The 11,865-nt window shown below is 43.8% G+C and overlaps 1 protein-coding gene across 2 annotated transcripts in view; it reads right to left on the bottom strand.

Annotated features, from left to right (window-relative positions):
* Positions 1 to 10,399, bottom strand: part of TTC27 (tetratricopeptide repeat domain 27) — a 502,742-nt gene extending 492,343 nt beyond the window's left edge. Inside the window, exons 1-2 of one of the 2 annotated variants that reach the window (XM_040350814.1) lie at positions 10,275 to 10,399; positions 2,954 to 3,131 (exon numbers count right to left, since the gene is read on the bottom strand). In XM_040350814.1, coding sequence (XP_040206748.1) covers positions 2,954 to 3,035 — 82 coding nt within the window. In that variant the 5' untranslated portion in view covers positions 3,036 to 3,131; positions 10,275 to 10,399. The remainder of the gene's footprint in view (positions 1 to 2,953; positions 3,132 to 10,274) is intronic. The other variant, XM_040350813.1, reaches the window with a different exon arrangement.
* Between the last annotated feature and the right edge of the window lie 1,466 nt (positions 10,400 to 11,865).

The following is an 11,865-nucleotide window of genomic DNA, read 5'->3' on the forward strand; positions in this document are numbered from 1 at the left end:
AAAGATCCACAGCAGTGAGCATCAATATCCTGCAGCACATCCCAGCATCCCTTGCTATTACATACAGTCAGTTCAGAAGGTGCCGGAACTGCATTCCCCCGCGTTCCCGCTGAAAAAAAGCCCTGCGTAGCATATATTAGATACATCGGCGCATATTTATGCGGGCGTAGCGTATGTGAATCCGGGCCTTTATTTATTTATTTACATTTTTTAACCATTGCACCAGTTTTATATGTTTCTATATTCATCTATTTAAGGTTTATTGGATTATTGAACATTTGTAGCACTTTTTGCACATATGGTTTCACATCCTTTTTGCTTTAGGATTTGCACATAAGATTATTATAAGGATTTTTTGCACGTATGCACTTTGCACAGGCAATTTTCAAATATAAGTGTCATATTTATTTCTTATATCATTTTCACTATTGCACTTTATCTTCAGAATCAAAAAGTATAGTGCTAAGTAGCAGCACATTTATTTATTTTAGGGAGTTTAATAGAATAAGTGCCACTCCTACTTTTTAACACCAAATGCTGACATATAATCCCACACATAGGATGGACTTTTTTCAACCTCACCTACTACATGACTATGTCAGCAGCCTGGTTCCCAATCATTTGATCATGTCAGCTAGATACTGTAGTCATCCTATTCAAACCATCAGGTTCGTTAACAAACCTTGAGGCAGGGTTCACATATGTGCGGCTGCAGTTCCCAGCATTGGGTCTGGTGCGTTCCTGTTCACTGGAATTTTTGTCTGAATTTGCACCTGAACCAGACACAAAAACGCACAAGACCCTTTGGGAATGCAGACCGCGGCTGCCCCATACACCTGAACCGGCTCCATTGGGAGCCGGTCACACTCACATGTCATGCGAATTGGATGTGAGGAAACCCATATCCAAATTGCACATATGTGAACCCAACCTAAAGCGATAACAAACCCCTACATACTGTACAGCAAGTCCACTGAAATGACTAGCCTCAGGTGATACACAGTTACAAATTTAATCCCCTTCTACATAAGTTGTACCTGTTTATGTGCAGTATCTCATCTCTGCAGCCTTCTAAGTGCACAGTTAAAGAGGTTGTAAACCTCCCAAAAAAAAAAAACCTGCAAGAAAGAGACATAATGAGTTAGTATGCATTGCATACTAGCTCATTATGAAATACCTTAGAATAATGTCCTGCAGTGGCACCAGCACGCCGCTGACATGGCCAACATCTCTCCTGGAGTTACTTCCAAGTTTGCGGGCGATGACGTCACTCCCTCGCATGCGCCGCCAGTCACGACACGCGCCCTGAATAAAGGGCTCGAGCGGGCCGTTTCTTCAGTGCGAATTTCAAAGACTTCGGCGGCAGCGTACATAGTAAATATTTCCTAAACAGTGCAAGTTTAGGAGATATTTACAGTACCTACAGGTAGGTCCTACTATAGGCTTACCTGTAGGTACAATTGAAGAGTAAGACTTTATTTCTTCTTTAAGATGGTACTTCTCAGCTTCCAGGATGCAGAGGTGGGGATCTGATGTTACACACTGCCCAGCACAGAGCACGAAGATAAGTATAATCTGAGTGGAGGGAAAGTACACACAACCACTCTACGCAGTCCCATTGTGAAATATACACATCTCAGGCTGTCAATCACCTGCTGTACGCTGGGGGAGTGTCTCCCAGGATCGCCTGGTGTCTGGAAAAATTGTCAGGAGTAACTCATGTAAACAGTAGAGAATGTAGAGAGCAGGCAAAATCCGCACTAATGGCTATGGACTGAGGCAAATACACACTATTTGGGAATATGCTTTGTTCGTTTTAAATTTCAAAGGTTTACAACCACTTAAAAGCTTGCGATTTTTTTTTTTTTTAATCCTGACTCGGCTTGCGAGTGTTGTCTCGCAAAACGAGCAGGATTCAACCCTTTGTGGTGTGCAGTACTGCATTTGGTCAGAGGCGCAGGGGCGCCGGAGCTGATCAGAGACGTTTGGAAATACTTTGTTCCCGAATGTTTTCAAGCCTTTTCAAGGGTTTCCGAACGTACAGAAGTTATGTGGGTTATTTTTTATTTTTTATTATTATTTATTTATATATATATATATTTTTGTCTCTAACACCATAATAGTGGTAAAAGCTCACTGTCAAGCTAACCAAAAAATATTGACACTGCTAAATTTGGTCTGGCCTCCAGGCTTGCATATAACAGCAGATAAATATAATAAGCATAACTCGAAATGGGTATACTGTTATACTTCAATTATTGTTCTTAAAGCTTCTTTATCTATATCAGGGGTGCCCAACCAGTGGCCCGGGGGCCACATGTGGCCCGCGGAGCCCTCTGCTGTGGCCCGCGACCTCCTGCTCTGGGATGACTGGTTGCCAGCCTGCCATCCGAAAGCATCAGTGTTGTAAATGAAGCCAGCGGGAAAAGGAAGCAAGCTGCTTTTCAGAAAGTGCGCCACACCTGCAGGATATAATAGACGTCGTTGGCAAAGTGCAGCTAACCTGGCGGGAAAACCACATGTATGCTGCGCCGCTCCCACGGTGTGGGTAGACTGCAGACATTCAGTTTAAAAGCAGCCTTAAGCCCTTTTCACACGAACGGTCCAACCCAATCAGACCCTCCATTCACCTCTATGAAGCGGCAGATGTAAACAGACTTTTGTCCATTTACACCTGCCTACCTCCAATCCAATTTGCTAAAAAAACAGAAGTGGATCTGTCTCCTTCCATCTGATTGGATTAGAGGGCCCATAGAGTAGATTGGGCTGTGTCTGTGTCTGCTTTGCATATGCAGACTGGACACAGATCTGTCATCTGCCCACTTCGCTCATTGTGGCCCACGACTGGTTACTACGTCACCTAAGTGGCCCTCGACCTTCAAAACGTTGGGCACCCCTGATCATATGGTGTCATTTCCCATGCCATGTACATAGGCTGTAATATACTACTTACCAGCATTGTCTTCAGGTTCTGTCTGTTTGTATGATGTGGCTTGGAAGCCCCTCAACACATCGAGCTCCAGAGCAGTCCACATTTAGACAGAAGATTGTGTGCCAACAAAGAAGTGTAAATTGGGACCAAGAAAAATAAGTAGATGACCTCTGATGGTTCCTTAATACCACCATAAAACCTGCAGTATGCAAACAGATGTAAAATGAAGGGAGTTATTTCACACACAGCACATCAATTACTTAAAAACATTGATTTATATATAATTCAGATACGGCTAACAGCAAGTTTTCACTATCAAAACAAAACATAAAAGGGGGCTAATTTATAAGGCGATTGGTGCTTTAGAGAAATACCAGAGGTTACCTTGCAGACCTTCTCGAAATCCTAGATGCCAGCCTGACTGGTTTCATTACTTCTCAGTCACAGCCTTAGAACAAGCATGCGTGTTAAATGAGTTTTAGAACGTATCTTCATCATAGGTCTGGGTCAGCAACTCAGAGAGCACTGCATTTCAAGCATCAGAACGATGGTCAGGGAACTAGCATTCATAGAAAAGGAATTCGAGAAGTTAATGGTAGTCTCCATTAATTCTAATCTTTAATGACAGTTCCCTTTTAATATTTTGGCACTCATGTAACACAGCAGCAAAGAGGGTGGGATGTCAGCAAGTGGGCTTTGCCCAGAGTTACGATTTAGAGACTTCATTTTGTATTTGTTAAAGTGGTTCACACCTATGCGAATTGAGTGCGGTTTAAACCGCATCTAATTCGCAGGACATTTCAAAATACATTGTTTTCAATGAGGCTGGTTCACATATGTGCGATGCATCCGCACTGCGTATTGCCTCCAAACCGCATGCGGTTTTTATGTCTTGCGGTGCGGCTCAGGTGCGAATTCAGTCCCATTATCTTCTATGGGTACGCATCTAATTCGCACATGTGTTCAGTTTCTCTCATTCAGCTCAATACAATTCTCCCCCACTCTCCTCTCACCCGGAACTTCTCCCAGGTCTCCAAATTCGCACCTGATCTGCAGCTAAACCGCAGTTGATCTGCAGAACACCCTCTAGAGAAATTTGCAACGACAACGCAGCTCAAAAAAGCAACGCACTAGTGTGAACCAGGCCTTAGGCCTCATGCACATTGGATGTTTTTACAGCAGCTGTTTTTGGCAGTAGACGTTTTTTTTCTACAGTCAATAAACTCTCCATCATGTTATCCTATGTGTCCATGCACACATAGGCTGTTATCAGCAGTTTAACCACTTCAATACAGGCATTTTCACCCCCTTCCTGACCAGACCAATTTTTAGTTTTCAGCGCTGTCGCACTTTGAATGACAATTGCGCGGTCGTGCAACGTGGCTCCCAAACAAAATTTACGCCCTTTTTTTCCCACAAATAGAGCTTTCTTTTGGTGGTATTTGATCACCTCTGCGGTTCTTATTTGTTGCGCTATAAACAAAAGAAGAGCGACAATTTTGAAAAAAAACACAATATCTTTTACTTTTTGATTTAATAAATATCATCATTTTTTTTTAAAAAAGCTATTTTTTTCCGATACGTATTCTTCTACATATTTTTGGTAAAAAAAAAACGCAATAAGCGTATTTGATCGGTTTGCGCAAAAGTTCTAGCGTCTACAAAATAGGGAATAGAGTTATGGCATTTTTATTTATTTTTATTTTTTTACTAGTAATGGCGGCGATCTGCGATTTTTTTTGTGACCGTGACTTTGCGGCGGACATATCGGACACTTTTTACACATTTTTGGGACCATTCACATTTACACAGCGATTAGTGCTATAAAACTGCACTGATTACTGTGTAAATGTGACTGGCAGGGAAGGGGTTAACACTAGGGGGCGCTGAAGGGGTTAAATATGTTCCCTAAAGTATGTTCTAACTGTAGGGGATCGCGGGTGCCCGGCAAACATCGCGGCCGCCGGGCACGTGCGCCGCATTGTTCGGGACCCGGTGCTCGTGCCCGGCGGCCGCGATGTCCGCCGGGCACCCGCGATTGCCGGCAATCACGGCAGGACCATGGATCTGTGTGTGTAAACACACAGATCCATGTCCTGTCAGCGGTGAGGAGACCGATGTGTGTTCCCAGTACAGAGGAACACACATCGATCTCCTCCCCTACAGTTAGAACACACTTTAGGGAACATATTTAACCCCTTCACCGCCCCCTAATGGCCGGAAAAGCAAGGACGTCATATGACGTCCAGTCTGAAGGACGAAAGGTCCCTGCCGACGTCATTTTACTATGATTCGGTAGGGAAGAGGTTAAAAAAAAACACTAGTGGGTACTGAGAGACGTTTTTCAGCTGTAAAAATGCTCCAACGCTGATAAATATGTTGATAAACGTCAATAAACGCTGATAAACGCTCAAAAACCTCACTCACCAGCGTTTTTTTTTACGTTTTTGATTCATTGAAAAAAATAATGTTTTTTCTTCAACCAAAAAATTAAAAAACGTTGAAAAAAAGTTGAAAAACTCACTGCAAAGCTACTGGTGTTTTTATAACGTTATTTTAACGTCGAGTGTGCATGAGGCCTTAAAGTTTTCTTTGCTTCAACGACATTCTCATGGGTATTAAATGTTGAAGAAATTGTAGCCAGCTGTGACCATGCTCACATAAAGTTGTATTCTGTCTTAGAACCCTTTCACACCTGCAGACCATATGTCCACTTTTTCATTCATCCGTTTGCAGATGAAAAAAGGACATACATTGGTCCCTATGAGATTGCAGGTGTCAGCAGATGAACATCCGCTGACACCCGATCTCGTCCGCCTCCGCAATGATCCAATTCTGCAGACGGAAGAAAACCCTATTTTTCCTTCCGTCTGCGGATCGGATGAACACAGACATACGGTCCGTGTTCATCCGATCCCCCCATAGGGGAGACCGGAGAAAAGACAGGGCGGTCCCTGCACAGTGTGCAGGGACCGCCCTGTCATCCGACGGCTCAGCGGGGATCAACGGAGCGATCCCCACTGAGCATACAGAGGCGGATCATTACTGATCCGCCCCGTGTGAAAGGGGCCTTAGCCATCTGAAACCTGACAGTCACTGCTCTCTACTTGGAGAAGACCAAGATTTGAGCAATCAGCAGTCTTGTGATCACTCAGTTCTCAGATTTAGAGCCAACTTGGGACATCTGCAGCATCACACTGATGCTGGAGCATTAAGGCAAGTATGTATGCTTATGTTTTTCAATCCTATATGTATCCTAAAAGTGGTTCTAAAGCTAAAGTGTTATTCACCTTAATTGCATTCCCTGCATTAAGGTAACATACATTTTGCCACTTGCAGCCATTGGCTCCTGCTGCTGTCAGTCAAATCCTGTGAGCAGGGGGCAAGGCTGAGCCACGCTGTGAGTGTCTTGGATGCACACAGCCTGGCTCAGGAGCGTACCTGCACATCTGCCCCCACAGCAAGTTGCTTGCTATGGGGGCAGACACAGAAGAGAAAGAGCCAGGATCGCCAGTGGAAGACCCCAGAAGAAGAGGAGAATCGGGGCCACTCATTGCACAGAACTCATTGCCACTCATTGCACAGAACAGGTAAGTATAACATGTTTGTCTGGAAGATCTGGCTGGAGTTTGATGTCACCATTGCAAAGCAAGATGATCCTACAGGAAACCAAGTTTAAAGCGGAGGTCCCACAAAAAAAAAAAATATTAAACGCTAGCAGCTACAAATACAGCAGCTGCTGACTTTTAATATATGGACACTTACCTGTCCTGGGTGCACGCAATGTCAACAGCCGAAGCCAAGCAATCGCTCGGCTCTCAGCTGCCATCCTCGTGAGGGAATCAGGAAATGAAGCGTTGCGGCTTCACTTCCCTTACTACGCATGCGCGAGTCTCAATGCGTGTCTTCACTGGTCCCTGCTGTATTCTGGGAGCTGTGTGTTTCCCAGAAGACAGCGAGGGATACAGAGCAGGCGCCGGAAGTGGCGTAGATCACTGAGGTGATCTATGCCAGGAAGTGTGAACAAATACTTGTATTAGACAGGTATCTGCTCCCCCCTCCCCCCTGAAAGGTACCAAATGTGACACCGGAGGGTTCCAAAAAGTGGAGGTTCCATTTTTAGGTAGGACGCAACCTTAAAATCAGTTTTTTTTTTATATATCATCATAATTCTCTATACTTTATGCTATTTTAGCTACCCAGATGTGCTATCTATCTGTTATTGCCTGATTGAGTGTTCCTGATACACTCTCGTATTGTACTGTCTAATGTTTGTTTGTTTTTTGGCACATTTATACCGTGAGTAAGAGCGCATGCAATGTTTTTTATTAGCGGCAAGCTATGAGATGTTTGAATTGTTTTTTTAAGGACCAGTTCACACCATAGACATGAAGTCCAGATGCTTTTCTGCCTGTGCATTTTTTATGTACTGTGTTTTTTTATGCAGCCCAGTGCATTTTTCTCCCTCTTTTTTCTTTAAGGGTCAGTTCACACCACATGCAGTCCAGTGGGTTTTTGTTTTGCATCAAAAACACATGGAGAGAAGGTTATATTGTTTCCAATGGCATAGTTCACACCAGTGCAGTCAGTTCCAGAAAAAAAAAAAAGTAGAACATGCTGCATTTTTTACTGCACTGTGCTGTACTGGAATGCAGTATAACACATCAAAAACGCACTGCAATGCTTTAAAAAAATGCACTGGACCCAAGTATAGTAAAATAAAAAAATCAATAAAAAAAATAAAAAAATAAAAATAAAAAAGCACATGGATGCACCCAGAAACACATCAAAAACGCACCGGTACACTCCAAAATGTGTTAAAAACGCACATGCAAAAACAAATCTGGAACGGATGTGGAGCCCGTTTTTGTGGTGTATACCGGCCCTAAAAAAGGACATGTGCGCTCCAGTGCGTTTTTAATGCATTTTACAGCATTCCAGTACAGTCCAGCGCAGGAAAAATGCAGCATGGTCTACTTTGTTTTTTTCTGGACCGGACCTGCAAGCACTGGTGTGAACTATGCCATTATAAACCATATAACCTACTTTTCACATATATAACCTACGTTTTTTATGCAGAAAAAAAAAAAAACCTGAGCCGGGGTATTCCCAGAGGCTCCGTTTTGTATTTCTACATCTTGCTATCTCCAGAATAGAAAACCAAGTATAGTGTAAAGCTATAGTGCAATCTTTGTTTTCTGGAAAACAAAAAAACAGAACATTGTATTGAGCATCATATGCCATTCTTTAAATTTTTCCATGATCTAATTAACCACTTGCCGCCCACCGTCAAATGACAGCTGGGCAGTGCAGCTCTCTTTCTGGGTGGACGTCATATGACGGCCGCCCAGAACAACCACTCTCGAGCGCCCCGAGGGCACGCGGCCGTGCCTTGTTGCTAGGACATGGCGTGACCCCGATCTGTGTAAAGCGGCTCTTTGACCATGTGATCGGCTGTGACCAATCACAGCTGGTCACATGTAAACACGGAGATGCCGGTAAGTGCTGCCCATCTGTGCCCACCAGTGCCGCCTATCAGACAGTGCCCATAAGTGCGGCATATTTGTGCTGCTTCACTAGTGCCCATCAGTGAAGGAGAAAAATTACTTATTTTCCAAATTTACTGAAAGAAATTAAGAAACCCTTTTTTTGGGGGGGAAAAATAAAAAACCTAGGAGTAAATACCACCAAAAGTAAGCTCTATTTGTGTAAAGAAAATAATAAAAATGGCACATGGTTACAGTGTAGCATGACCACACAATTGTCATTCAAAGTGTGACAGCGCTGAAAGCTGAAAAATGGCCTGGGCAGAAATGGGGTTTATGTGCCCTGTATTGAGGTGGTTAAAGTAGAACTATAGGCAAAACTTTTTTTTTTTTTTTCATTTTGGATAGAGCAGAGGAGGGTTATATGCCGTGTCAGGGTTTTTTTCCGCTATCTGTGTCCCATTGCGGAGATTCGCCTTCACTTCCTGTCCCATAGCCAAACAGGAAGTGAGAGGAAATACCTTGAAATAATGGGAATTTCTTGGGGGTCTCTGGAACTAGTATCATCAATGGAATGAAGATTCTCCCTCTATTACGTTTCTGGGGACAACCCAAAATTTGATGTTTTCTTTTACTTTTAATGAGAATGGTAAATAGGACAAATAGAGAGGATAAATCTCCTTGAGGGGGGCACAGGCAGCGATAGAAACTGACAGGTGTTCTAATCCATCTCCACTCTATCTAAAACTTAAAAAAAAAGTTTTTCCTTTAGTTATACTTTTAAGTCTAGCAGTTGCGCCACGTTTTTGTCAATGCACAACCTCCCCTTCCGTAAAGCGGAGGTCCGCCTAAAAAAAAAAAAAATATTAAAAGCCAGCAGCTACAAATACTGCGGCTGCTGACTTTTAATAAATGGACACTTACCTGTTCAGGGTGCCCGCGATGTCGGCAGCCAAAGCCGATCAATCGCTCGGCTCTCGGTTCCCCCGGCCGCCATCCTCAGTGAGGGAATCAGAAAGTGAAGCGTTGTGGCTTCACTTTCCAGTTCCCTACTGCGCATGCGCGAGTCGCGCTGCACGTTCTCACTGGTCCCTGCTGTCTTCTGGGACCAGTGTGTTACCCAGACGACAGCGGGGGGGGGGGGGGGGGTACAGGAAGTGGCGTAACCCCCGCGGGGGGTCTATGCCCGGAAATAGGTGCAAATGCCTGTATTATACAGGTATCTGCACCCCCCTCCCCCTGAAAGGTGCCAAATGTGACAACGGAGGGGGGGGGGGTTCCATTTTTGTGTGGACCTCCGCTTTAAGCTGCAATAGGCAGGGTGTTTACATGCCACTAAACATTCAAGCAAATAAGGAAACTAAATGCCCTCCGCGTAGCACGTTTGTCAGTAAAAAAAAAAAAATGGGGTTAAAACAGGCGGTGCGGAGACACTTCCTCACAGCCTATCAGTAACGGCTGAAGCGCGATGTAAACACGGCTCGGGCATCGGGAAACAGGGAGTGCATGTCTAGATCTACCCTAATACAACTGCAAATATTTTTTATACTTATGTGTGAAATCAACCTAGATTGTCTTTTTTTCCTCACCTTGTAATGCTGAATAAAAGGGTTAAAAAAAAATCAGTAAAAAGAAATAATAATAAAAAAAAAAAAAAGTTCTAAATGGCCATTGTGACGGGTTATACAAGGGAAAATAAGTGGTCCCCTGGAGTCCTAGTGATTGCCTACACTGACTATATAGAAGGGATGCGAGTGTGATAAACAATGTGCAGTGCTTTGTCCTATCATATCCATACAGAGCGAGCACATACATCTCAGTATAGAAGGTCAGCTGCTTTATAGAGCATCTCTCACCTGTACACATGTGCTGTTATACCGCATCAGGAAGCTTCCATGACACTACCCCGGTGCATGACGGGAGGCGGTCATGTGACGGGAGGCGGTCATGTGACAGGAGGCGTGTCAGCCGACCAACAGGAAGCCGTATGTGAATGCTTGCTACACTGCTCCTCGCCTCATGTCTGTGCCTTGTCAGTCTGGAGAGGACTAGGAGAGGAGAAGACGGGCACGCAGTTACTCTCCCTATAGACTCAGAGCAAAGTCACTGTCGGTTCTAAGAACTACACTCCCCGGCCTGATCCTGGGCCCAGAAAACAAGGAATGCTGGGAAGTGTAGTCTTTACAGCCGCGAAAATAGTGTGCCTATCGTACTAGCTTTAGCCCAGACAGGGCGTTTAATTGGAATCCGATTTCTATTCACCAGAATGGAAAAACAGAAGGGATTTTTTATTTTTGCTAACGCAGTAACTCTATAGCCCAGGGATATGCAATAAACGGACCTCCAGCTGTTGCAGAACTACAAGTCCCATGAGGCATTGCAAGACACTGACAGCCACAAGCCTGAGAGGCAGAGGCATGATGGGACTTGTAGTTTTGCAACAGCTGGAGGTCCGCTAATTGCATATCCCTGCTATAGCCTATTGTTTAAAGGGGAACTTCACTCTTTCAATCCTTGTGTTGAATCAAACAATGATGCTTTTCGCAACCAAACAAGAAAATGTTTACTATCATTGTTGGTTAGAAATCCTGCCAAAGGAAAGTTCTACAAATAGCTAAACTGGGCTAATATCACATGGAAATAATCAACGCAAGGAGCCGTGGAAGGAAGGCTGCAAGGAAGACCAGAAAGGGATTCCCTGGCTTCAAGCTGATTTGCCATAAAAATGAGGTTGTTGTACCACAGCTTGGGGTCATGTATGACATCTGCTGCTGCCATAGGTGTGCGCAGCCTAGTGCATTAGGGTGTGCACCATATATATATATATATATATATATATGTGTGTGTATGACAATGGTCAGTGTCAGAAGAGCAGTGGACAATGCCAGTAGGGCTGAGGCTGGTGTCAATAGAGTAGTGGGTGGTGTCAGTAGGGCAGAAATTAGTGTTAGTGGTTTATTTTTTTATTATTGCTTTTTTTACATTTTTTTTTTTTTTTTATCTTTACAATAATTTATTTATTTCAATTTTTTAGAAGCCCCACAAACCCCTGATCATTGCCCAAACCCTTTCTCTGCAGCCAAGCAGCAGGGGAAATTTGTTCAGCACCGGGTGATTAGGGTGTGCCCTGGCACACCCTGTGCGCACGCCTATGGCTGCTGCATCTGATATCTGGGATTTGGGGAGCACATTGTGACCCAAATTAGAGGGACTCCTGATGTTAATGATTTTGTTGTTTATCATGGTGGAATGTGCCTTTGGTGCCCAAAGTCTGCATATATTTGTCTATTGTTGCCCTTCATGTTGTTTTTTTTTAAACCAGAATAAATGGAGATTTAATTGAAGTTAAATACTTGTCTATTGTGTTTTTCTGGTGAATAGCCATCAAACATTTCAGAAATACAATGGGCTGGATTCAAGAAGCAAATTGCGCCTGTGTAACCATAG

Source organism: Rana temporaria, chromosome 4, assembly GCF_905171775.1.
Source record: "Rana temporaria chromosome 4, aRanTem1.1, whole genome shotgun sequence".
Lineage (NCBI taxonomy): Eukaryota > Metazoa > Chordata > Amphibia > Anura > Ranidae > Rana > Rana temporaria.